This window comes from Dromiciops gliroides, chromosome 2 (assembly GCF_019393635.1).
Source record: "Dromiciops gliroides isolate mDroGli1 chromosome 2, mDroGli1.pri, whole genome shotgun sequence".
NCBI classification, from domain to species: domain Eukaryota; kingdom Metazoa; phylum Chordata; class Mammalia; order Microbiotheria; family Microbiotheriidae; genus Dromiciops; species Dromiciops gliroides.
In genome coordinates, this window is record NC_057862.1 from 168552956 (window position 1) to 168580851 (window position 27896).

General features: G+C 40.1%; 1 protein-coding gene and 1 pseudogene across 2 annotated transcripts in view; one reads left to right on the top strand and one right to left on the bottom strand.

Moving 5' to 3' along the window:
• The window catches only part of SLC27A2 (solute carrier family 27 member 2), a 73987-nt gene that overhangs the window by 4689 nt on the left and 41402 nt on the right, over positions 1-27896 (bottom strand). Inside the window, exons 5-8 of one of the 2 annotated variants that reach the window (XM_043982086.1) lie at positions 12932-13126; positions 10977-11067; positions 9709-9907; positions 7602-7699 (exon numbers count right to left, since the gene is read on the bottom strand). In XM_043982086.1, coding sequence (XP_043838021.1) covers positions 7602-7699; positions 9709-9907; positions 10977-11067; positions 12932-13126 — 583 coding nt within the window. The remainder of the gene's footprint in view (positions 1-7601; positions 7700-9708; positions 9908-10976; positions 11068-12931; positions 13127-27896) is intronic. The other variant, XM_043982087.1, reaches the window with a different exon arrangement.
• On the top strand, positions 3368-3863 carry LOC122740190 (annotated as a pseudogene).

The following is a 27896-nucleotide window of genomic DNA, read 5'->3' on the forward strand; positions in this document are numbered from 1 at the left end:
CCACCTTACTGCTCCCCCAAATACTATTTCTACAGGAAGCCTTTCCTAACCTCTCCCTCCTTTAATTATTTCCTATTTGTCATATATAGCTTGTTTCTACATATTTGTTTGCTTGTTGTTTTCTCGTTAAGATTGTGAGCTACCTGAAGGCAGGGATTATCCTTTACCTCTTTTTGTATCCCCAGCACTTAACACAGTGTGTGGCACATGGTAGGTGCTATACAAATACTAAGCCCATGCCTCAAGGAAGTTAAAGACGAAGGAAAAGATCCCTCATTTACCACATATACAGCATTTACATGCTCATATTTGAATATTATTGTTCTATAAGCAATAATGAATATGAAAAATGCTGAGAAAACTGGAAATACTTTATGTGAATTGATGAGTGAAGGAAGAAGAACCAAAGAACAATGTACAAAAATGGCTGTATTAATGTAAGGGAAAAATTACTCTAAAAGATGTAAAAATTCAGATGACTCTGACTCATCTTGACTCTGGAGGACCAGTAGTAAAACCTGGACTCACAGGACCTGGGTTTGAAACCTTGCTCTGTTATTCACTACTTTGGTGACATGGACCATAGGGACACAGATTGCAGAGTAATCAATTGTGAGCTGGAAAGAACCTTATAAACCTTCTATCTCTTACCATCCCCTCATTTTACAGACCCATAGTAATTAAGAGATTTGCTTCAAGCTCACACAGATAGTTAGTGACAGAGATAGGATTTGAACCCAGGCCCTCTGACTCCAAAATTAATGCATTTTCCCACTGTAGTTTCCTCCCCTGTAAGATGAGAAGGTTGAGCTAGATTCATTCTAGCTCTAGATCTATGATCCTATAAATAACTGGTCAACAAGGGGTACAGAGTGCCCCATCTGCTATCAGATGGGGTCAATGTATTAGTTTGTTTCACCTACTTTTCTTCCCTGCCTTGGTAGGGAAAGCTGCTAGGTGGCACCATAGAGCACAGAGAGCTAGACCTGGAGTCAGAAAGACCTGAGTTCAAATTTGTCCTCAGATTCTTGCTAGCTGTGTGACCCTAGATAGATCATTTAACCTCAGTCTGCCTTAACTGTAAATTAAGGATAGTTAACAGCACCTACCTCATAGGGTTGTTTTAAGGATTCAATGAAATGACATTTGTAAAGTGCTTAGCACTTTACTTTAGTAGGTGCTACATAAATGCTTATTTCCTTCCTCTACAAGAGAGGGTTTTATGGGGTGGGAGTGGAGGGGGCAAGGGGGAGCCTGGTGGAAGGGTGGCCAACTCACACATAACAGTGATTCAAAAAAAAAAAGGAATCAAATGAACATTTTTAAAAACCAAGGTTAAGTCTGTGGCCACCTTCAGGAGAGGAAGAAGAATCTGTATTTACTCAAGTCTTCTACCACTAGTGATTTCTGGCATTTGAGAATAATTAGGGGAGAGTAACTAGGGAAAAACTAGGTGGCATAGTGGATAGACTGGTGGGCCTGAATATAGGACAGTCTGAGTTCAAATCCAACCTCAGATACATACTAGCTGTGTGACCCTGGGCAAGTCACTTAAACCCATTAAGCTTCAGTTTCCTTATCTGTAAAATGAGCTGAAGAAGGAAATGGCAAACCATTGCAGTATTTATGCTGAGAAAACCCCAAATGGGGCCCCAGATAGGGCCATGGAGAGTCAGACACACCAACAAAGGGAAGAAGGGAATAAAGGTGAAGTGGAAGGTTGGGTTATTTTATGCCCTTACAGTAAAGTAAGTTAATACAATAAGGTGACCATTCCCTTAGGGAAAAAAAAACAGTCCTAAGAGTAAAGGATTTATTTTGATCAAGAGGTCAGTAAGTGGAGAAGTGTTTGGGATAATTACCACAACTGATCCTAATAGCATTTCTTTCCTCTTGACCAGGCAGGGCAGTAAGTGGAGAGGTGTTTTTGGAACAATTATTGTTTTCTTGTGGGGGCAGTGGCAATTGGGCATTGATATCACTTCTACCCAATCCAGGGGGAGGCCTGCTCTACTTCCCTGACTTACTTATACGTAATCAGAGAGAAGGGAAAGCAAGCTTCCTTTGGTCACGAGGGCCCTGGCTTTTGAAACCTCTCCCAAGGTGATTGGGTATTTATCTTTCTCGCTAATGAAGGTAGAAAACAAAAAGGAAAACACTAGGAATGAGGAAGGCTAAGCTTAGCACCCCCATTGCCTCCCCCTCCTTTTTTGTTTCTACAGGTAGCTCGTTGCCTTAAGGCAACTCTTAGCAACCTCCCAAATAGCTCTCCAAAGCTTGTTAATTGAAAAAAATAATTAAAAAAGAAATGAAGGTATATTGGATGTACAGAGAGTACACCAGCATTCTCCCCTCTGTTCCTCTAGGGTAGAAAGGCAATAGTAGAGAGTGTTGGACAGAGTTGAGAAGACCCATGTTCAAATCCTACCTAGCCATGTGACTTTAGGTAAGTCACGTAACCTCTCTGAGTTAATCAATCAACCAATCAATCAATATTTATTAAGCACTTACTATGTGCCAGGTGCTATGCTAAGCAATGAGAACACAAAAAAAGAGGAAAAAGACAGTCTCGGGCCCCCAAAGAGCTTATGGGGAGGGGAGAGAACATACAAATAATTATATACAAAGCAAGTTATATACATGATAAATAGGGAAGAATTAACAAAGGGAAGGTACTAGAATTAAGAGGGGCTGGGAAAGGCTTCTTGTAAAAGATGATTGTGGTGGTTGTTGTTCATCCTTCATTTTCAAAGAGGACCAATAATAGGTTTAGTAGGGACTTAAAAGAACCAGGGAGGAAAGTAGGCAGAGATGTGGAGGGAGAGTGTTCTGGGCACGGGGGACAGCCACAGAAAATGCTGAGAGATGGAATGTTGTGTTTGTGGAACGGCCATGAGGCCAGTGTCACTGGATGGAAGAGTATATGGTGGGGAGTCAGGTGTAAGAAGACTGGAAATGGGGCTAGGTTATGAAGGATTTTGAATGTGGAGCATTCTGTATTTGACTTATAAGACAATAGGGAGCCACTGGAGTTTATTGAGTTGGTGAGTGTGTGTGTGTGTGCGTGTGTGACATGACTGCACCCTTACTTTAGGAAAATCACTTTAGTGGCTGACGAGAAGAGGGATTGGAGTCAGAAGAGGGTTGATTCAGGCATTCACTTTCCCTATCTATAAAATGGAATAATATTTAGCTCATAGGATTATTGATATTCAAATGAGATAATGCATTTGTGGTGTTCTGCAAACCTTAAAGTCCCTTGTGAATGTCAATTATTACCCTCTGATAGGGAAGGAGATGTATTCCTTAATAGTTCCCCTTCTGCTCTCTTTCAGATCCGCCATCGATGGGTGGACCCAGCAGCATGATGCAGATTGTTGTGAAGACCCTGATGGGGAAGACCATCACCCTTGAGGTCAAACCATCTGATACTGTTGAAAATGTCAAGGTGAAGATACAAGATAAGGAAGGTATTTCCCCTGATCAGCAAAGGTTGATTTTTGCGGGCAAGCAACTGGAAGATGGATGAACTTTGACTACACCATTCAGAAGGAGTCTACACTTCATCTTGTTCTAAGACTTAGGGGTGGTGCCAAGAAGAGAAAGAAGTCTTACACCACTCCCAAAAAGAACAAACATAAGAGAAAGAAGGTTAAACTTGCTGTTCTGAAGTACTAGAAGGTTGATGAGAATGGCAGGATCAGCTGCCTTAGACGAGAGTGCCCTTCTGATGAATGTGGTGCTGGAGTCTTTATGGCCAGCCATTTTGACAGACATTATTGTGGCAAGTGTTGTCTAACCTACTGCTTCAACAAGTCAGAAGACAAGTAAATGTATATGTGTTAATAAAAAGAGTCAATTATTAAAAAAAATAGTTCCCCTTCCTCTGCCCTCCCAGGGGGCAATCTGGCACTGGTCCAGGCCAAGTGGTCGCCTCCTGCCCAGAGAGATGATCTCATTGGGAGTGGTTCTGATATCATTCATAGTTCAAGTCTATGCCGAGTCTACCCCAAAGCAGGTAAGAAGCTCTGTGTTGGCTCTAGAGCTAATGAGGCTGCTCATGGATCTCTTGTATGAAGCGTGACTTGAGATGGGTTGAATGCCGTGATCCAGACTTCTACTTCTACCATGAGTCTAGATCTGGACTGAATTCTAGGAGACTGGAGATCAGACAACACATGCCGTGGTTTTGGGAAGATTAGAATCAGGAGAAGGCTTTAGAGGTCATTTTGTCTGACCTCCCATCCAATGAAGAAATCCCTTCCTTTAAGTCCATGATAGGTGGTTATTCTGCTTCTACTGAAATACTTTCAGTGATGGAGAGCTCACTCTCTGATAAGCTCATTGAACTGTAAAAACACTCTTAGTTTTCATAAAGTTATTTTTCTTTATTTAGAGGCAAAACACCCTTCTGATTTCTAGCCAGTGGTTCTAGGTCTGTTCTCCAAAACAGGTCAACTCCTTCATCTATGTGGACCCTTCAACTATTTGACAATAGGAATGACGTCTCCCAATAATCACCTGTTCTCCAGGTCACACATCCCTAGATCCTTTCATCTCACATGGCATAGTTTCTAAGTCCCACTATTCTGATCATATTCTTCTGGACCTATTCTAGGTTTGCAGCTTCCTAATACCATAAGAGAGCAGTTGTTTCATTGATGTGGTTGCTTTTCCTCTGTAAGTAGAGACAATAATTCCTCTATACCTCTGTGGATGGTTTCAAGAGTTGCTGTGGTCAAAGAAGTCATCACATGGTGGGCTAACCTTTTGAGAATAAGCCTCAAATTCAGAATAAATAGGATGGTACTCACATGACAGTCCTTACCAAAAGTTTTTCCAGGAGCTGCTTAGAACTTGTGCTTCTCTGGTATGGCCTACAAGAACCTAGAGCATCTTAAAATGCTGTGACCAGCCCTGAGCACAGTACTCTAGATAGGGGTAGTAGAAACAGTATTGGGTTTGGAGGAAGAGATGAATATACCAATTTGCTGTCTTTGGGGATGTGGGAAAACCACTGAGCCTTGGTTTCCTCAGCTGTAAAATGAAAGGTTTGACTAGATAACCCTTAGGTCCTCTCCATTCTTAAATCAATGGCCAAGAGCTGAAAGTGAGGTCCTGTACTCCAACCCCCTCTCTTTACAAATGAGGAAACTGAGGCCTGTGGAGGTTTAGTAACTGCCCCAACATCACACAGGTAGTAAATAGCAGAGTTAGGATTCAAACCCAGATCTCCTCTACCAAAATCAGACCTTTTTCTATGCCACGTATGAAAATAAAATTGGAGTATTAATTTTCATGGGCAGCTAGGTGGCACAGTGGTAGAGTGCTGGCCTAGAGTTAGTTAGACTCATCTTCCTGAGTTAAAATCCAGCCACAGATAATTACTAGCAATGTGACCCTGGACAAGTCACTTAACCCTGTTTGTCTCAGTTTCCTCATCTGTAAAATGAGCTGGAGAAGGAAATGACAAACCATTCCAGTATTTTTGCCAAGAAACCCCCAAGTGGGGTCATGATGAGTCAGACACAACTCAAAAACTACTGAACAAGAATTACTTTCCATAATCTGAACACTATATTTCAGTTAATACTTATATGGCTTAAGATATGCCTAAGTACATTCTCTTCTATGTTAAAAATTTTTTTCTTCTAGGTTCTCTTAAATCTCACCATGAGATGAGGATTTGGCAGACAAGGGCAACTCTAGAACAATTGTTTGTTTTTATTTTTATTTTTGAGAGGCAACATGGTCCAGTGACTCTTGTACTATATTGGAGTCAGGAGACCTCCTTGGGAATCCTGCCTCAGTTGTGTGGGAGGTTCTTGAGTGGGAAAATAGGCATAATCATACATAATAATATTTGCACTTCTCACCTCTATGATCTTGGGGTAAGTGTTTTGCAAACCTTAAAGCTTACGGTATGCATTAATCATTAGCATATAAATCTCACCATTGCTCAGGGAAAAAAGAGAACTTTGGATTCTTGCTTGCAAAATAACTAAGAATCTCAAAACATTGTCCTAAGGGAGGCAGATAAATGGTACTATGCCCCAGTGTAATAACTTGAGGTGGTGAGTCGTGTGCCTGAGGGACCTGCTGGAAAGGGAGGCAGCCTTTTCCTACTTTCCTCCTTGGGAATCTCACTTGCTCTACTCTTCTGCCTCCATGTTTAAATGCCAAAAGTTAAAGGAAATATTCCTTGATTTTTTTTTCTTTCCAGAATTCAGCCCTATTTTAGGATCAGAGCCAGAGCTACAAGGGACTTTGGAGGTCACCTAGTCCAACTCTCTCATTTTACAGGCTGAAAAAATGGACTCAGAGAGAGGTTAGGTGACTTGCCTAAGGTCACACATGAATTAGTGACAGAACCAGGAATTAAATTCAACTCATGTCACTAACTCTAAGTTCAGTGTTCTTGCCAGTGAACCAAGCTGCTCATTAGCAAATCTGAAAAATGCTGCCATGAAACCCAGTCTACTCGGTCTAGAGTTAAGTCACACAATGACCAAGAAAGCTTATTTCTGAGAATTATCTGTTCCCTTGACCACAAATAGCAGAGATTTGGTTGAAACAATAGTTGTTCTTAATTTTAAATGGATTGACCTTGGGCAGCTAGGTGGCGCAGTGGATAGGGCACTGGCCCTGGAGTCAGGAGCACCTGAGCTCAAATCTGGACCCAGACACCCAACACCCACTAGCTGTGTGACCCTGGGCGAGTCACTCAGCCCCAATTGCCTCACCAAAAAAAAAAAAAAAAAGAAAAAGAAAAAAATGTGTTTCCTTGATTTCATGGAAACACAAATCTAAGCACGTGTTTCCCATTTTCTGGTTGCTGAAATAATGACAATGGTGATAACGATGATAAATATTTTGCTGTTGTTCAGTTGTTTTTCAGTTGTGTCTGATTCTTTGTGACCCCATTTGGGGTTTTCTTGAAAAGATACTGGGGCAGCTAGGTGGCGCAGTGGATAGAGCACCAGCCTTGGATTCAGGAGGACATGAGTTCAAATCTGGTCTCAGACACTTAACACTTACTAGCTGTGTGATCCTGGGCAAGTCACTTAACCCCAATTGCCTCACAAAAAACAAAAAACAAACAAAGAAACAACAACAAAAAAAGAAAAGATACTGGAGTGGTTTGCCATTTACCTCTCTGGCTTATTTTACACATGAGGAAACTGAGGCAAATGAGGTTAAGTGACTTGCTCAGGATCACACAGCTAGTAAGTGTCTGAGGCTAGATTTGAACTCAGGAAGAAGTCTTCCTGACTCCAGGCCCATTTAGATAGCGCCTAAAATTTTGTAAAACACTTTATGGACATTATCCAATGTGAATCTAAAAGAAACCCAAACTTCCTGTGAAGTATTTGTTATCTCTATTCTTTCAGATGAAAGCTCAGAAAAGTTAAGAGACAACTGAATTCAGGCCTTTCTGACCCCAAGTCTAACACTCTATTCACTATACAATGTTCAAAGAAAACAGTTGCTCTTTGTTGGATAGTTTTTAGGAAACAGGTAGCAAATTTTGTCCCCGGGTAAAAGCTATGTTCCATTAGTCTGGAAGTTTAATTAAGTTTTCCAGTGGTTTTTGCACGTACCTGGTACAGGCACGCCATAAACATTAACTTCTTGGACAAAATCAACCAGCCCCACAATATCTGCGACTTCTGTGGTTGCCACATTTTCCCCTTTCCACCTGGATTTGGGGGAAAAAAGAGGACAAGTTAATTTCTGCCTAAGTTCACAGTAATACATTTGTCATGTTTCCATCATATATCTGGGGATCAGGGTAGGGTCTGGTCTGGCTTAGTCTGATCTTATTTCATAATAGCTCTTAGAAACTCCCAGATCCTACTATACATTATTTTCCTGCATGTACTCATTCTTTGGTGCAGCCAAACTGACCTTCCTGAAGTTCCACAAGAGAGACTTTACCTCTCCTCTAAGGACCTTTGTCCCCCATGCCTGGAAAGCATGTCCACTTCCTTCCCTCAGTCCCTTATAATCTAAGGTCCTTGCTTAGCTTGGAATTCAGCTCACTTTCTCCATGAGGGACTTTCTCCAATCCCTCTAGGGGCTAGTGCCTTCCCTTCCAAAAAAATCATCATAGATCGATTTTGCCCATAGTTTATATATACAACTGTATGATAGATTTTCTCCTAAATAGAATGTCAACTTCTCAAGGGGTGGGGACCGTTCCTTCTGTCTTTGTATCTCTAGCACAGTGCCTACAGCAAAGGATGTACTTAACAAAATGCTTGTAACAAAGATTGCTATGCTTTTTAAGCAGATGAATTGAGTAGCAACTAAAATTTCTGTCATCATAGAATGATACCTACTCCTTCCTGAAAATTTTTTGGCAAAGGCACAGACTAAGGATGAAAGTTGTTATTGTTCAGTATCTGCCCCCCCTCCCCCTTCGCCACCCCCAGTCATGTCAGACTCTTCATGATACATTTTTTCTTTTCTTTGTTTTTTAGCAAAAATACTGGAGTGGTTTGTCATTTCCTTCTCCAGCTCATTTTACAGATGAGGAAACTGATGCAAACAGGGTTAAGTGACTTGCCCAGGTCACACAGCTAGTAAGTGTCTGAGGTCAAATTTGAACTCAGGAAGATGAATCTTCTTGACTCCAGAGCCAATGCTCTATCCACTCTGCTGCCTTGCCGTTGGGGGAAAGTTATCTATCAGAAATACAGCATGGGGGCAGCTAGGTGGTGCAGTGGATAAAGCACCGGCCCTGGATTCAGGAAGACCTGAGTTCAAATCCAGCCTCAGACACTTGACACTTACTAGTTGTGTGACCCTGGGCAAGGCACTTAACCCTCATTGCCCTGAAAAAAAAACCAAATGAACAAAAAAAGAAATACAGCATGGAGTAATGTTGCTTCCATTGTTAAAATATACTCTTGATCTAAGGGAGATGCCCAGGATCATAAATCTTCCCACTTTACTCACATAGCCAACATTCAATTTTAATGAAATTTTAGTTCTTATCTCATTCAACAAATAAATTTTAGAATTATATTTGACTTTATACCTTTTAGGGCAGCCTCAGTTTCCTCATCTGCAAAACGAGCTGGAGGAGGAAATTTCAGTGCCTTTGCCAAGAAAACCCCAAATGGGGTCACAGAGAGTCAGACACGACTAAAACAACTGAACAAGAAGAAGAATATACTTTGTTTTGTGTCTGCAGATATAGTTATTAAATATTGGCACTAGGATTTAAATTTGTCTCGTGACTTTCAGGCCAGTGTTCCTTCTACTATACTATACTGTCTCAATTTCTTGACTCTTATCCTCTCCAGTGACATGATCAGACTACTTTGACACACCAAATTTGTAGAAGCAACTTTTTCAATATATATCACCAAAATTAGAAGGCAGCATGACATAGCTGGTCTCTGAGTCAGAAAAACCTAGGTTCAAGTCTGGCCTCTGACACATACTGGCTTTGTGACCCTGGGCAAGTCACTGTCTATAAGGTATCCTCCGTATGGCAATTCTCTGATACTAGAAAAGATGCAGAGCTAACTTGCATTGGTAAATCAAATCTCCCACTTAAGAGCTCCCTACACCAATTAAATCATATTTCCAAACCTTTTCCTGGCAACTAAATACCAATGTGGGTTAAAGATTACAGTTGCAATTTCATAGTTTTTTTTTTTTTAAGTTTGTTTTGTCCAATAATAAACAGAAACTAACCTGAAAGTATCTCCAATTCTGTCATGGAAGTAGATGAAATTTTCATGATCAATTAATAGGAGGTCACCGCTGTTAAAATAGATATCTCCTTTCTTAAAGACATCTCTTAGTTTTTTCTTCTCTGTTTGAGCCTTTCCTCCAGCATAGCCGCTGAATGGTGTAAGTTGTGTGATTTTGCAAATTAATAATCCTACTTCACCTAAGACAATAAAAGGAGAGAAGTAGATATTTTCACCATCACCAAGTCTCATCAATAACTAGTCCTTTTGGCTAAGGTCAAATGAAGAGGGGGACAGCAGATTTGCTTATATAACAACAATGGTTACAAAGATGGCTGACATTTCCATTGTGTTTTATTTAAGGTTTGCAAAACATCTTATTGTCATTACAGCAGTTGATCCTCCTGATAATTCTGAGATTCAGTGTCATTACAGGGAAGTCTTGTTTAGTGAAAACAATGAATCCCCTGAAATGGGTGAATGTATTTGAATTCATACTATTTGAAGTTATAATTATGTACAATATGGTAACTGGTTCCAGCGCAATGGAAATAATGTAGTGCAAATTCAAATTATGTTACCACTTAAGGAGATTCACTATTTGCCCTAATGGGGACCTGACTGCATTACCATTATTCTCACAGATCAGGTAAAAAAACATGCTTAGAAGTTAAGTGACTTGTCCACAGTCACACAGTTAGAAGCAGAGGTGAGATCTGAACTTGTGTGAAGGGACAGGCATGGCTAGACTAGTATACATCTATAATTCTAGGAATTTTTATCTCTTATTGCAAAAATATCAGTTTATAGACATTATTGGTAAGAAGATAGTTTAAGGTTAAAAGTTAAAGACATCAATAAACTCATATTTTCTCAGTTTGTGACATAGGCTCATTTATAGACATTCATTAAATAAGGGGTAAAAAACCAACTTTATATTCCTGGTAGCTTTTGGCATTTCCCTTATATTTCCTTAAAACTTAAATGAAATGCTCATTTTCAAAGTGATATAGTTTATGCTCTGTTTATTCTATCTTGATGCTCCTTAAAAGGCATTCTAGGGGCAGCTAGGTGGCGCAGTGGATAAAGCACCAGCCCTGGGTTCAGGAAGACCTGAGTTCAAATCCGGTCTCAGGCACTTGACACTTACTAGCTGTGTGACCTTGGGCAAGTCACTTAACCCTCAATGCCCTGCCCCCCCTCCAAAAAAAAAAGGCATTCTGGCAGAGAAGAGTACAGATTACTGAATTTAATAAAAGTCAGTGGTACCTTTGGGAACTTTTATGCAGTATCCGTTTCCATCTCGGACGGGTTCATCTTTCTCTACATCATATTTAATCAGCTCATACGAAACAGCTTTCTAGCAAAAATAGAATTAATCATCATTTGGAGCATGATTTCTTTCACAGGTAGACTTTTTGAATCCTGAACAGATCTATGGATGACATTCTGCCATCCAGAGTTTGGCACTTTCAGGACTAAGTCCCCCTCCCCTACATTGAGCATCACTTGATTTCCTTTCATGCATTTGATATTCCTTTCAAGCTGAATTACTCACAATTCCTCCTCCTGCACATGCCACACCTCCCCATTTTTGTTCTTATGCTCATACCAGAACCTTTCCTTGGAATGTCCTTCCCCCCAGTCTAAGATTGATAAAATCCCACTTATCTTTCAATGTTCAAGAAGGTTCAAAGAGCACGGGGTGGGGTGGGTGGAGATGGGGATAGGGATGGTGTGGTACAATAAAAGCAATGGCACTGGGGCCAAAAGACTCAGATTCAAACTCTGCCTTTGACACTCATTACCTGTGTTACCTGGAATTCTGTTTCCTCATCTGTAAAATAAGGGGGTAGGACTATATGAACTCTGAGATCTCTTCTAACTCTACATCTATGATCCTAGTGCAAAATAACTTAGGGGAAAGAGGGTCTGATATTAAAGAGTAATCTCACAAAGGCCAGAACTTTGCATTTTAGGATGACTGAAGGTGCAGGGTGGTTGGGAGTTTGGAGGGGGTGCTGCTGGTGGTATGATTACATACTATAGACATCAGCTGAATACAGACTTGCTCACCAAATCTCAGGACACCAGAACTCAGGATAAAGTCCCTTTGAAGCTTAAAGGAGGTACATTTAGTATTACTTGACAGAGAAAGTAATGAACTTATAGGATTTTTCACTTGAAGAAATGTTTTTTTTTTGTTTGTTTGTTTTTGTTTTTGTTTTTGTTTTTTTTGGTCAGGACCTGTAATTTATTGGTATAGGAAATTCCTGGTAGGAGAAAAAAAAATCTATCCACCAGTGTAGATTGGCAACCCTTCTCTAGCTTATTTTAGAAAACTCCTGAGAAGATAAATGAGTTGATCCTGGTTACACAGATTGAATGTATCAGAAGAAGGACTTCATCCTTGGTTTTTATAATCCTATCAACCACACCATACCACCTTTGTAAGAGACATCAAGAAATGTTACAGTCCGGAAATACAAACAGTAATTTAATAATATTTTAGATAAACTGATGGATGATAGATCCATTGTGAGTTATGAATGAAAATTAAGATGAGGGCAACCAATGGGAAAGGAACATATCCATCACTTTTCAAGGTCGGGATGATGGAAAACATCTAAGATCTTTTATAATATATCTCTTGATGTTACTCTCAGAGACAGACTGCTGGCCTGGTTCTGATCCAGTATAGAAATTGTTCTGTTCTGAGGATAAAGTGATTCTGAAATAGTTCCTAAGAAATGTCTGAAAGTTAGCTTTAACCACAGAGGCTTGAAATAATTTTTTCACCTTTTGTAATGTTTCAGAAGGTTTTATGGTACAAGACTGCTTTTCACTAGCTTTTCTCTTTCAGGTGTCCCTCAATATTTTTGATTTTCCTCCCTCCCTCCCTATTTCCTTCCTTCCTTCCTTTTACTATATTAAGTTAGCCCATCTATGAACATTAATTGTCCAGTTATTCAGGTCTTCCTTTATTTTGGACATTAAAGTTTTATAACTGCCTTTAAAGAGGTCTTGTGTGTTCCTAGATAAGTTTATGCCCCAATATTTGATAGCTTCTGTTGTTATTGTAAAAGGGGTTTCTTTTATTTTCATTTTGCTTTTTTGATCTTTATTGCTAGAAAATAAGAAAGCAGATGTTATTTAGGGGACCACTCTTACATGCTACAACTTTACTAAATCCATTTATTGTCTCCATTGTTTTTTCCCCTTACCTTCTGCAAAAAGTTTTGTCTCCCTATAGCACCGATCTTTCTTGGGTAATTAAAAAATCCTATATTTCCTTCAGTGGAGGCATAGAATTCATAAATGTGAATGTCTCCAAATCGTCGGATGAATTCTCTCCAAATATCTCCTCGCAAGCCATTACCAACTGCTATTCTCACTCTGTGGTCACGATCATTGGGTTTCTGTGGGGAGAAGAGGTAAGGGGCCATGGAATGAACATTTCTGGGGAGAGAGACAAATATGAGCATTCACTCTTGTGTTCTATGTTAGCGATGACCTGAATCTGCCATGCAGTCCTTTAATACGGAGGTATAGTGGGTTGAAATGGGAGATAAGGGACTTCAAATCTAGAGCACAAGGGAAAGTCACCTGAATGCCTATTGTAAGGGCAGTACTTGCTAAAGAAAAAAACAACCCTACTGTTTAGTTGAGGTGGAAACATAAGGTAAGAACCACAAAGTTCTTTTTTTGACGCCTATCTCACACTATTCCTCTACATCCACTTTATATCTTAGCCAAAATTGATTAGTTACTGTTCCCTGAGCTCATCTTTTCTTTTCTTTTTTTCTCCACTCCAAACAACCAAGTGTGAAAGGGTGGAGGTATATAGAATTTAAGCATGAGAGCATGGTGAAATCAAGTGAAGGATTTTTTTCCTACCTTGATGGATTTTCACATGCTGTTTCCCATACCCAGAAGATAGTTCCTCCTTGTCTCTATTTGTTGAACTCTTTCAAGGTCCAACTTGGATACCATCTGCTTCATAAAATTGTTTTCTGTTATTTCTCCCAGATCTTCATAATTTTCTCAGATCCTTTAATCTGGATCTATCATTTGCATGTTCACCTATGTATTATACTTACTTGTATATGTCCCATGTCCCTAATTGTAATGTAAATGTAAAGTGTTAAAACATGTGGAATGGGCTACAATTCCCAAGTGCAGTCCAAACCAGAATATAATGTCTTTTTTTTTTTTTTTTTTGGCGGGGCAATGGGGGTTAAGTGACTTGCCCAGGGTCACAAAGCTAGTGTCAAGTATCTGAGGCCAGATTTGAACTCAGGTACTACTGAATCCAGAGCCGGTGCTTTATCCACTGTGCCACCTAGCTGCCCCATATAATGTCTTTTTTAAAAACAATTCTGCATTAGTCATGTTGTGAAAGAAGAATCAGAGCAAAAGGGAAAAACCTTAAAAAACAAACAAACAAAAAAAACAAAGACAAAAACAAAAGTAGAAATAGTGTGGTTCAATCTGTATTTAGAATCCACAGTTCTTTTTTCTAGATGTGGAGAACATTTTCCATCATCAGTCCTTTGGAATTGACTTAGGATAAATCAGAAGTTTCTCCTGTGAGAAGCAAAACCAAAGGTGACCAGATAACAGGACAGACATATTGAGAAATCAAGGGACTATTAAAGTTTAGATTGACCAACTAGATATCAGGATAGGCATACTTAAGAAGTAAGGGGAGGGGACAGCTAGGTGGCACAGTGGATAGAGCACCGACCTGGAGTCAGAAGGATCTGAGTTCAAATCCGGCCTCAGACACTTAACACTTACTAGCTGTGTGACCCTGGGCAAGTCACTTAACCCCAATTGCCTCACTAAACAAACAAACAAACAAACAAAAGAAGTAAGGGGAGATAAAATTCTATAGCAGGAAAGTCAATTACACTTCTGTGCTACCTGAGAGCACCCCAAAGGTCAGGACCATCATTTGAAAAAAATCCCCCTCAACTCTCAGGAATATGATAAGCATCCAAGCTTTCCGCACCCCACCCCAAAAGGGAGTTCTCCAGTTTTCAAGTGGACATGCCTTCTAGCCTTCATAAAAGTTTTTGGAGGAGGAGAATATTTTTAAGCCCTCTTCCTGGAAGGGTGAAGTCTTTGACTTCCCACTTGGTTACTTTCTCTAGCACCAAATAAAAGACTGTTTTAATTCTAATTGAACTGTGTGGGAGAGTATAGTTCTTTTTTGAGGACCACCACCTCTCCCCTGTGGCAGGAAATATTTAACAAAATAAATAAAAATACAATAGAATGTAAATAATGTTAATATGTGGTTTTTCTAAGTTAATATGCAATGCACAGGAATCATTATGTAAGGTTTATATTTGAGTTTGATATCAGTGATGTAAACCATGGGAAGACATGGACAAGACTGTACAGCTGGATGGGCAAGCATGGATAAGTGGAGAGGTCTGCTTTGCTAATGGGGTCACAGAGCCACAGGAGTACATATACATGTAGCTTATTTCACATGTATCATTGATATCCTATTTACCTTGTCAATGGGTGGGGGAGTAGCTGGAAAGAGGGAGAGAATTTGGAACTCAAAACTGAAAAAAAAAAAAAGCGAAAAATAAATAAATAATTTGAATTTTTTAAAAAAAGAAATACACATGCAGCCCTTGGAACACACCAGCAGCTCCTTGAGGGCAGAGCCTGGGTTGCACTTCCAGCTTCATATTCCTAATACCTGGCACAGGACCTAATACATAGTAGGTACTTAATAAATTAAATAAATTGTGGGATTAAATCGAAGGGCAATACAATATGGAAACACTTTTGTGAAATTATCTTTTCCCAAAAGGCAGAATCTTACCCTACCACCCCTTTTTTCTGGCAGGGCAATGGAGGTTAAGTGACTTGCCCAGGGTCACACAGCTAGTAAGTGTTAAGTGTCCAAGGTTGGATTTGAACTCAGGTCCTCCTGAATCCAGGGCTTGTGCTTTATCCACTGTGCCACCTAGCTGCCCCTACCATACTTTTAAGTTGCAGAACAATCACCAGTAGGGACTGTACAGCTAGTTCCTCTTAGCTAGGACAAACAAAAGCAGCTACTTTGACAGTGGTCAGTCAGTCAGTCAGTCAATCAATCATTCAACATTTATTAAACACTCACTATGGGCCAGGCACTTTGCTAAACAATGGGGACACAAAAGGAGGCAAAAAATATACAATCTCACAGGGAGTTTACAATCTCATGGGGGTGACAACATGCAAAGAAATATATACAAAGCAAGCTATATACAAGATAAATGCTGTTGAGATGTGTCTGATTCTCTGTGACTCCATTTGGAGTTTGTTTGGCAAAGATACTGGAGTGGCTTGCCTTTTTCTTCCTGAGCTCATTCTATAGATGAGGAACTGAAGCAGAGTTAAGTGACTTGCCTAGAGTCACAAAGCTAGCAAGTGTCTGAGGGCAGATTTGGACTCAGGTCCTCCTGACCTCAGAGCAGGTGCTCCATCCACTGTACCCCCTAGGGATTGCCTAGCAGCCCATATAGGATAAATAGGAACTAATTAATAGAGGGAAGCCATTAGAATTAAGAGGGGTTAGGAAAGTTTTCCTTTAAAAGCCAATAAAACACTTATTAGACATCTACTGTGTGTCAGGGGCTCTGCTAAGTCCTGGATAGCCAAGAGGAAAACTGGAGACCATAGCCCTATGGGAGAAGTATTCAACTAGCACAGAGTTAACTAAAAATAGAATCAAAGACTATTAAAGCTACAAAGGACCTTAGAGATCAGCTAGTCCAACCTTTTCACTTTATGGAGAGGTTAAGTGACTTAAACCAAGGTCACCCAGCTCATTAAGAGCAAAACAGGGACTGTAATACTGCCCCAATGGAACAGGATGGGAAGAATGAGAGGAAGCCATCTCCCAGTTGCCTCAGGTGGTCTAGGAGGAATATGCTTTGCTATAAATAAGCACTAGGAAAAGACTTTTAAAAATGTTACAGGCTGAAAGGAGGGTTTCTATGAACAAGTGTTTGTATATGGCTAGGCAAATTGTAAGTGGCAAAATTTGTTTTCCTTCTTTCTCTTTACATCAGTCAGTCAACAACGTTGATCAAATGTTTCCTACGTGCCAGGCATTGTGGAAAGTGTGTGGCATACAAAGAGATGTAAAAACACATGGCTCATGCTCATATTTTAATGGGACAGACAGCATGTAAATAACGATATAGGACATAGTAGATTTGTAGTTTCATGTGTAATCATCTTTTTTGTTTTTTTACTATATTATGTTATGGAAATTCTTGTTTGTTTCTATAAAAATAAAATAACATTTAAAAATCTCTCTCTCTGTATATATGGAAGATAATTTTATTTATTTATTTTAAAAAAGTTTTATTTATTTTTTTATTTTGGTGAGGCAATTGGGGTTAAGTGACTTGCCCAGGGTCACACAGCTAGTAAGTGTTAAGTGTCTGAGGCAAAATTTGAACTCAGGTCCTCCTGAATCCAGGGCCAGTGCTTTATCCACTGCACCACCAAGCTGCCCCAGAAGATAATTTTAGAGGGGATGGACTAGCAGAATGTCCCCTCATTAATTCATCTGATTAAGCATTTAAGTGACTGCTATGTGCCAGGGACTATGTAAGATGCTGGGGATACAGAGCCCAGAACAAAACCACCCTGCCCTCAGGCTGCTTATATTCTATTGGGGGAAGACAAGTACACAGATAAATACGAAATTTATACAAGATTACAGGTACTTTACCTTTCGATTATAGGGTCTGCTATACTTCAGTCTGAATGTAAGTCATGGTTATTTCTCCTAGAAGTATCTAACTACATTTGAAATCTTTTTCTTTGGTTGTGACATGAAAGGCATAGTCTTTGATTAGAGGAGGAAGGCAGTGGGGGTGGGAGGAGGTAATTTTGGACAGAGGGAGGCATGACAGTCTGAACAAGTGTCCCACCAAGAGGAAGGAGAGACTCTCATTATGGGGCTGGAGGAAGAGGGCACAAAAACCAAGACGCTCTCTGATGGAGAGCAATCAATCAGTCAATCAGCATTTATTTATTTGGAGCAGCATGAGGACTAAAAAGAATCACATGTTGGCTAGTGTTGACTTAGGTGGGAACCAGGCATGGGAGAAAGGCACAGGCTCCCCAGAAGTGTGCATCTGTATATATTTTCCACCTAGATTCTTAATCCTGTGTAAGTCTGTAAAATGATCCCTGTGTTACATGATGAAAACTGAGCCTGTGGTTTTGTGACTATAAGCTTTTGCTCACTCCCAACCACAAGTTAGTTCTGCACCTGTGAGGCCCTGCTTGCTTCCCACGCACCCAGAACACCTGTTCAGTGCATTGCATCTTTTCACTTCTCTCTCTTGGTGGAACTCCATTTGTGCAGATTTCCCAGCTGGGGTAATGACATAGCTAGGTCAGAAAGGATCTTGCCTGGGTTTCTTTTCTTTGACGATTATTTATTTATTTATTTTTGGTGAGGCAATTGGGGTTAAGTGACTTGCCCAGGGTCACACAGCTAGTAAGTGTCAAGTGTCTGAGGCTGGATTTGAACTCAGGTCCTCCTGAATCCAGGGCCGGTGCTCTATCCACTGCGCCACCTAGCTGCCCTTGACAATTATTTTTTTTTGGAGGGTGGTGGTGGTGATTTGTTAAGCATGTTTTCTGTATTTGTTATTATCTTTATTTTCAGTGTATTTTTTGAGAGGGAAATTGAATTTATATAGACAACATTGGAAAAGCAGCAAGGAGTAGGAGAAAGTCAAGGAAGAATGAAGAGTTGAAATGTAGAAGGAGAATAAGAGAAAAGCTGGGAAGGGAAACAGGAAAGGAAATAGGATGAAAAGACAGAATGAGATGGGAAAGAAGAGATGTAGAAAGAAGGAAAAATAAGAAAAAGGCTAAAAGCTGGGAAAAGAAAAAGGGAGGCAGTGCCCTCTCATTTTAGCGATGAGGAAACCAAGACCCAGGGAGTTTAAGTGATTGACCCAAGGTCACCAAGGCAAGAAGTACCCTTAGATTTGAATCTAGATCCTCTAGTTCCAAATCAACTTTTTTTTTTTTTTAGTGAGGCAATTGGGGTTAAGTGACTTGCCCAGGGTCACACAGCTAGTAAGTGTTAAGTGTCTGAGACCAGATTTGAACTCAGATCCTTCTGACTCCAGGGTCAGTGCTCTATCCACTGCGCCACCTAGCTGCCCCCCAAATCAACTTTTAAAAATGAGGAAACTGGGACACATGGAGGTCAAGTGACTTACACACTTAAGCATAATAATAATTATAACAATAGATGGCATTCATAGAGTTCTTTAAGATTTTCAAAGCACTTTACTATTTGATAAATTGATCCCTTATTTAATCCTCTCTACAACTCCACAGATGAGTACTGTAGGCATTATTTCCCCTATTTCACATGATGCCACCTGGGGAGCCCTGGCAAAGAGAGTTCAGCCTGAAGTCACGAAGACCTGAATCCTAAATCCAACTTCAGACATTTACTAGCTGTGTGATCCTGGACAAATCACTTAACTTCTTTGTTTTAGTTTCCACATCGGTAAAAGGGGGTTAATAATATTAACCACCTCCCAGCGCTGTTGTGAGGACCAAATGAGATGGTAATTGAAAATCTCTTAGCATAATGCCTGGTACATAGTAAGCAAACGTTAGATGATATTGTCACTGTCAGACGCCAGTCTTTCACCACTCTAAATCCATCTAGCACACAGCTGCTAAAGTTATTTTTTCTTAAGCATAGGTTTAATCATGTGGCTCTCCTACTGAACCAATTCCATTGGCTTCCTATTTCTTCTATGATCAAATATAAACTCCTCTGTCTCTCTTTTAAAGCCCTTTGTAGGGGCAGCTAGGTGGCACAGTGGATAGAGCGCCGGCTCTGGAGGCAGGAGCACCTGAATTCAAATCTGGCCTCAGACCCTTACTAGCAGTGTGACAAATCACTGGGCAAGTCACTTAATCCCAGTTGCTTCCCAAAACAAACAAACAAATAAATAAAAAACAAAGCCTTTGTTACCTGGCTCCAATCTCTCTCTCCGGTCTTACTGGACATGACTCTCCCTTTAGCACTCAGAAATCCAGTCAACCTGGCCCTCTCTCATATGTTCCTATGTTTGTCACATAGGACATTCTATCTCCTGTCTTTGTGTCTCCGATCACCCCCATATGTCTGGAATGCACTCCCTCCTGGCCTCAGCCTCATACAGTCCCTTTATTTCTTTTTAGATGCAGCTAAAGTAACATCTTCTAGATGAGGCCTTTCTAGATGACCCCATCTGTTCCATACAGCCTTCTATCCCAAACTATTCTGTATTTGGCTGTTGTATTCATTCACTTTGTACTGAACATAAATACATATATAATATACATAATATATATGTATTTGGTGTTTTTCCTCATTAAAATGTAAGCTCTTTGAGGGTAGGGATTTTAAAATTCTTTTGCTTGTGTCCCCAGCAACTCGCACTACACCTGGCACATCACATCATAGGATACTTAATAAATGCTTGCTGATTGACTGGGTACCATGGCTTTCTCTGTTTACTGACTTTTCTGCTTTTTACTGAAGGGTGATATTAGAGAGAAGGCAAATACTAAGAATGAGGTAAACTGAACTCAAACTCTCTATTTTACAGTGTTGCCTCTATTTTATTTCTCTTTTCAAATGCAGTAAAGCCGCCTGAATCAGCAGGAGTCATCCCTTGGAAGAGAGGTATCAAACTTGCAGAGTGAGGCCCAAACTAGATTAAAATGTAACTGGGAAATGTTTTATAAAACAAAAAATATTATACAACATAGATAATATTAATTTGTGGTTTTCTAAGTTGATATTCATCCTGCAGGGATCCCTTTTTATTTGAATTTGACATCGCTGTGAACATGGGTGGATATTCCTGGCCTACTGTGTAGGAGTTCTGGACCTGGCTTCTGACTATGACAGAGTGTTAAAGGGTTTATAATTTGAAGCAATGAACAGCCTTCTAATTGGCTACTGAGCCAGAAGAGCTGATAACTCAGTGGACCATTTAAAAGGGAGGCTGACTTCTGGCTAAACTCTCTTTGCTAGGGCTCCCCAGGTGGCATCATGTGAAGGGTGAGGAAGGATAGATCCTTCTTTACTTTGGTGTTATTTATGGTAACCCCACTGCTGCTCCCAATGTAGAATGTGGAATGTAGATTCAATTTGGCAAGTTTGCACTGGGGGGGTTCTCTCCAACTCTACCCTTCTCATATTTGTTTTCTTCGCATTTTAGGGAAATAAGTATTCCGTGGTAGAAATGTCCAGGACTGGTGGACACTTATAACTTTTGAATTCCAAAAGTTTCAGAGGACCTGGGAGGCCTTGGAGGCAGAGGCTACATCCCTGAAATGGCATTGCCTGATGGCAGGAGATGCTGTAAAACTGGAGAAATTCCTAAGAAAGAAGAGTAAATCAAGAGTGGGAGACTCATACTTGTTATTCATAAGGCTTACTATAATTAGCATCTTGGGAGGAGAGGAGCAACCCTGGGATGAGAGGAGGGAATCAAAGGTACAAGCAGAAGAGGCTGATTTTGGCAAAGAGAAGGGTCACCAATTTGTCAAGAGATTGGAGTAAAGGCAAAGAAATTGGGGGATTATCTAACAGGGTTTTCAGGTAGGAAATGGAGGAGGAAAGAGAAGGGAAAGCTAGGTAGGAAAATAGATGGAATGCTGGGCCTAGAGTCAGGAATCCTCACCTTCCTGAGTTCAAAAATGGCCTCACACACTTACTAGCTGTGTGACCTTGAGCAAGTCACAACTCCATTTGCCTCAATTTCCTCATCTGCAAAATGAGCTGGAGAAGGAAATGACAAACCACTCCAGTATCTTTGCCAAGAAAACCTCAAGTGGGATCACAAAGAGTCAGACATGATTGAAACAACCACTACCAACAACAAGGGAAAACTACCAAATACTAGAATGAGATCATGTTAGAGATTCTGGAAGGATGATTCCTGCACTGTATGAGAGGTTTGACTAGACCAAAGGTCTCAAACTTAAATAGACATTTATTTGAATTAATCCAATCACTTCCATCTATAAATTTATTTCCTTTGACAAAGACTTGTTAATCTGATTATATATCAGTCTGAGCAAAGGGATAAAGACTGCATATTATTTTGAGGGGAAGGAATGGTGCTATACAGAGATCTGGGTCTGAATTAAACTAGATAACCTTTAGGCCTTTTTTCAACTCTAAGATTCTGTGACCTCTTTGGGTGAGAATTATGACCTTGAGGCTATCCAGTTTTTAAATGTGTTGCTCTGGGATTTTGATCAGAAAAGCTAAAGGCCCTGCACAAAAACCAGTAAAAGGCAAGGAAAATCTCTTCTCAGGTTGGTATAATCTTCCTTCTCTGCATCTAGGTAGATAGATGGGCTGATAGATAAGACAGAGCATTTTGTTAAGGCTTATTATATTCAAGCACTAGAGATAGACACACAAGCAAGCAAGATGATTCCTTCCTTAAGAAGTTTACATTCTAACGCAGGAGAACAACTAGTGTCTATTTCTGGGGCAGTGAATGTCATGGGGTTTGACCACTAAATCAGTGGAATTGTTCTAAAGACATAAACTATCGATCACTTTGTCCTAATTTTTCAGCAGGTTTGAGATGCAACACACTAATAAGGTTTGTGTAGTGCCTGGAGATCGCTAAGCATAAACAAGTTTATTATCCCAAAGTACAGAGGGAGCTCCCATTAGAACTAATAAGAACAACATAGACTCTCCCCTGAGACCAGTAGCTGACAGGCTGGTGCATTACGGGTAGAGAGGAAAAGATCAACAGATGGGGACCATATGGGCTACTGTATTTTCTTTTTTTCTTTTTTTTTTGGCAGGGCAATGGGGGTTAAGTGACTTGCCCAGGGTCACACAGCTAGTAAGTGTCAAGTGGCTGAGGCTGGATTTGAACTCAGGTCCTCCTGAATCCAAGGCCAGTGCTTTATCCACTGTGCCACCTAGCTGCCCTTCTGTATTTTAATCAAGAAAAATATGACCTTGTAGGCCAAGTGGGATACTAATGTGAAAGAAAATCAGTCATGAAATAAGCAGACACTGAGGTTGGAGTCTTTTTTTTTATCAAGGACACTGTCCTGGGGCAGTTACTGATGTGATGCCTGGCAAACCTGCTGAACAATCAGGATGGGATAACTGGTATTTTATACTTTTAGAATGTATCATTGACTCAGTGGCTGGACTTCCAGGATTTCACTTCTCTTTTGAAAGGACCTAACCTTACCACCTGCTTCTTGTTCATAGATAGGTAGTGCAGTGCATAGAATTCCTGGCTTGAAATGAGGAAGAGCTCTGTGACCCTGGGTTCAGAGAATAGAGTGCTGGGCCTGGAGTCAGGAAGACCTAAGTTCACATGGCCAAAGGGCTACAGAACTGTGCATGCCTTTTTTTTTTTTTTTTTTGCGGGGCAATGGGGGTTAAGTGAGTTGGCCAGGGTCACACAGCTAGTAAGTGTCAAGTGTGTGAGGCTGGCTTTGAACTCAGGTATTCCTGAATCCGGGGCTGGTGCTTTATCCACTATGCCACCTAGCTGCCCTGTGCATACCCTTTGATCCAGCAATACCACTGCTAGGTTTGTATCCCAAAGATATCCCAAAAAGAGGAAAAGATCTATTTGTACAAAATATTTTTAGCAGCTCTTTTTGTGGTGGCTAAGAATTGCAAATCAAAGGGATGTCCATCATTGGGGAATACCTAACCAAGCTGTGGTATATAATTGTGATGGGAATATTATTGTGCTATAAGAAGTGACAAGATGGATGATTTCAGATTGGCTTGGAAAGACTTGTATGAACTAATGTATAGTGAAGTAAGCAGAACCAGGAGAACATTGTGCATGGTGACAGTAATATTATTTGATGAACTGTGAATGACTTAACTATTCTCAGCAATACAATGATCCAAGACAATCCCAAAAGGACTAATGATGAAGCATACTATCCACCTCCAGAGAAAGAATTGATTGATATTGATTGGACACAGACTGAAGCATACTATTTTTCACTTTCTTCCTTTCATTTTTCCCCCTTTTATTCTAGTTTTATACAAAATGACCAATATGGTAATGTTTTACATAGTTGCACATATGTAACCTATATCTGATTGCTTACTGCCTCAGGGAGGGGGGGAGGAATAGAATATGTTTATTACAAAAAGACCTAAGTTTGAATCTGGTCTGAGACAGTTACTAGTTGTGTGACTCTGAGCAAATCCCTTAACCTCTGTTTGCTTCAGTTTTCTCACTTATAAAACAGGAACAATAAGAGCACTTACCTCCCAATGTTGTTGTAAGGATCAGATGAAATAATAATTGTAAAGCACTCAGCACAGTACCTAGCACGAAGGGAGCACTATAGAAATGTTAGCTATTGTTGTGTATATATATGTATATATACATATGCATACACACATACACATACACAAACACCTGGTCCAAACTCCTTCATTTTACTGGTGTGGAAAGAGGTTTATGACTTTTCTGAGGAAAGAGTCTGGATATGGAATCATTGAATCTGGGCTTGAATCCTGGTTCTATCACACACAAGGTCCTATCTAACCTTGGGTAAGTCACTTTATCTCCCTGGGCCTCAGTTTCTTCATCTGTAAAATAGGAGAGTTTGAGAATTGCTAAGGTCCATTCAAAAACCTAAAAGCCTATATAGTCTTTTGCTTGGTGACAAAATACATAAATCAAGCCTTGAAAGGTCCATCACAACCAGATCAGAAACATAACTATGTTCAGGATCCCAGGATGGGTCTCCGGGGCTAGGCTTTTCCAAACCTTGAAAAATGAAATTTCAGGGGGCAGCTATGTGGCGCAGTGGATAGAGCACCGGCCCTGGAGTCAGGAGTACTTGAGTTCAAATCCGGCCTCAGACACTTAACACTTACTAGCTGTGTGACCCTGGGCAAGTCACTTAACCCTAATGGCCTCACTTAAAAAAAAAAAAAAAGAAAAATGAAATTTCAGTTTGGATCAAGTAGTTCATCTGCCACCAAGATGGCTCAATCATGTTTCTTGGGAAGATCTGTGCATTCAGGAGAATACTGTTTTTTCTCTACTTTTTCTTTTCTTCTTCCCTTTCCATATCAATTAATCAATCAATATTTATTAAGCATCTATGTCATCTCAATGTATTCTTTATTTCACTCTTCACCAATTAAAAGTGGCTATCATAAATTTAATAAGTCCACCCAAACTTCAGTTTTAACATAAGATACAGCCTCCATGAAAAACCATTTCTTGTCCTCTGTCCATTGGAGAGCTAGTCAGCATTACTACTAGCCATGACAAGGGCTCTTAATCTTTTTTTTTTCTACTCTGGCTCCCTGGTGAAACCTTCTTGAAAAAACGAAGTGAAAATAAAGATTATGTCTATGTCTACGGACACGTATACACAAACACACATGCATGTGTATATACATACATACGTACATACATATGTGGACACACATTTCCCCCATACTAGTTCATAGGCCCTTTGAAATCTATCTAGGTTAAGAACCCCTGAATTAAAGAAAACCTCAAGTCCTGGTTGAACAGAAGGTAAAGATGCCAGTGACCTTCTTGTAATTGAGCCTGCATCTTGTTAGGAATCCCAAAGATAATGCCAATACAGAATAAAGGGATGTATAGAGAAAGACACACACACACACACACACACACACACACACACACACACACACAGAGGCTGAGAGATTGAAATTATGCATTGTTAAATCATTTCCTTGTATAGTCACATTTCATTTAATGACATTAATTAGTTTTGTGAACTCATGATAGGTGAAGCAACAATAAAAGACACAGTTAATTCCAAAAAAACAATGATTTATAGATGTGAAATATATTCCTCAGCCACTAAACGAAAAGAGTTTAACAAAATGAGGCAAAGGTGATTCTGCCCAGCCAAGGAAAGGAAAAGAAAGAAACAGAAATTGTACCAGAGTGAGGGAAGCAAAAGCTCTTCTTGGTTTTTTGTTTTTGTTTTTGGTGAGGCAATTGGGGTTAAGTGACTTGCCCAGGGTCACACAGCTAGTAAGTGTATAAAGTGTCTGAGGCCAGATTTGAACTCAGGTCCTCCTGAATCCAGGGCTGGTGCTTTATCCACTGTGCCACCTAGCTGCCCCCTCTTGACATTCTCAGTAGCCAGTTTGTAAAAACTAACTATGAATGCTGAATTAGTAAGTACTGAACCATTGTTCCTAGGGGAAATTCAGGTTTAGGTTCCTGCAAGCCACTGGTTATAACATTTACTTGAAGACTTGCTGGAGCAGATTGGTGAATTTCCTCTTCCTTTTTCTGAATGCACCATATTGTTGATTCATTAACAGCTCTATAACTCATGCCTTAAGGAAGCTTTTCTAACACATATTTTCTATGTAAGGCACATCACAGCCTTCTTGTGAACAGGAACACTAGACAGCACTTCAGCCCTATGCTTGGGAGCCATTTTAAGCAGTTTAAATCATCAACAAAAAGACAGAAAAATGTGGCACTAAATAGACTGCAAAAAAGAACACTTGTTTATAGTATAAGAACTGAAACAAGAGAGCAGAGAGTTGCCTTGTTTGACCTCAGCTGGGAACAGATTGGGAGATTTAAATTTTACACTGCTCTACACATGTCCACAAAGGACCTTGAAGGTGGGCATTGATTTTGGGGTTACAAATAGATTTTTGGTAGCAAATAAATTTGCAAATATAGAATCTGTGAATAATGAAGATTGACTTTGTTAGCATTTATATAGAACTTGAAGGTTTGCCCAGTGCTTTACATATGTTAACTCATAGTAGGTGCTAATATCACCCTCATTTTAGAAATGAGGAAATTGAGGCACACGGAGGTCAAGTGACTTGCCTACTGCCTTACAGCTAGTATTTGAGGAAGGGTTTAAACTCAAGTCTTTCTGTAACCTACCCTCTTAGTAAACACAATCTTGGATCAGCTGATAATCTGGACCAAACTACATTACTCTTCTCTCAGGACAAAACTATCGCCCCCCCCCAAAAGATTTCATTTTTAAGGAGTTTTTTCCAGAAAATATAAAAGGGTTATTACTCCATCACCTAAGAACCTTCAACTACTTCCTAATGTTTCTGGAATAAAGTTCAAGCCCCAGGCCTGGCATCAAAGGCCCTCCAAGATCTGGTCCAATCTACATTTCTAATTCTCTCTCTCTACTCCCCAAACAAACCCTTTCATTATAATCAATGTGTTTTATTTGCTATCTTGTTCATCCTTGAAACTTTGGATTTTCTTTTCTACCCATCCTGCCTAGACCTGTTGAAGTCCCAGCTCCTCTGTAAAGCCTCTAGGACTAAGTCACATCACAGTGATCTTTGCCTAAAGGATTCCAAGACCAAAGATTTGGAACTAGAAAGGATCTTAGAGGTCACGGAGTTTATACCCTAATACTGAAGCCCAGAGAGTTGAAGTGATGCCTGGGATCACCCAGCTAGTTAGTAAGTGTCTGAGGTGGGATTCATACCCACATCTTCCTGACTTCAAATTCAGTGCTCAATTCACTGTACTGCTCTATTTTCTGAACTCCTATAACATGAAGTCCTGGGCAAGAAACTGTAGACCATATGGATATAAGTAGTATTTCCATTACAGTTACTGATCAAAAGCAAGGATTGCAGTAGAAAAAGGCAGACATCAGCAGCAAACAGGAGGCTAAGAGATTGCCTATTAAGAATTGGATTTGCGGGGCAGCTAGATGGTGCAGTGGATAGAGCACCGGCCCTGAAGTCAGGAGTACCTGAGTTCAAATCCGGCCTCAGACACTTAACACTTACTAGCTGTGTGACCCTGGGCAAGTCACTTAACCCCAATTGCCTCACTAAAAAAAAAAAAAAAAGAATTGGATTTGGAATTTTGGATCGCGGTTTACAAGGTAGGAATGATGGAATCCTAGCCAAATCTAATAAGATGAAATTTAATAAGGATAAATGTAAAATTTCACGGGCAGCTTGGTGGTGTAGTGGATTGAGTGCTGGGCCTGGAGTCAGGAAGACTCATCTTTATAAGTTCTAATCTGGCTTCAGACAATTACTAGCTATATGACCCTGGACAAGTCACTTAACCCTGTTTGCCTCAGATTCCTCACCTGGTCACCGGCCTTGGA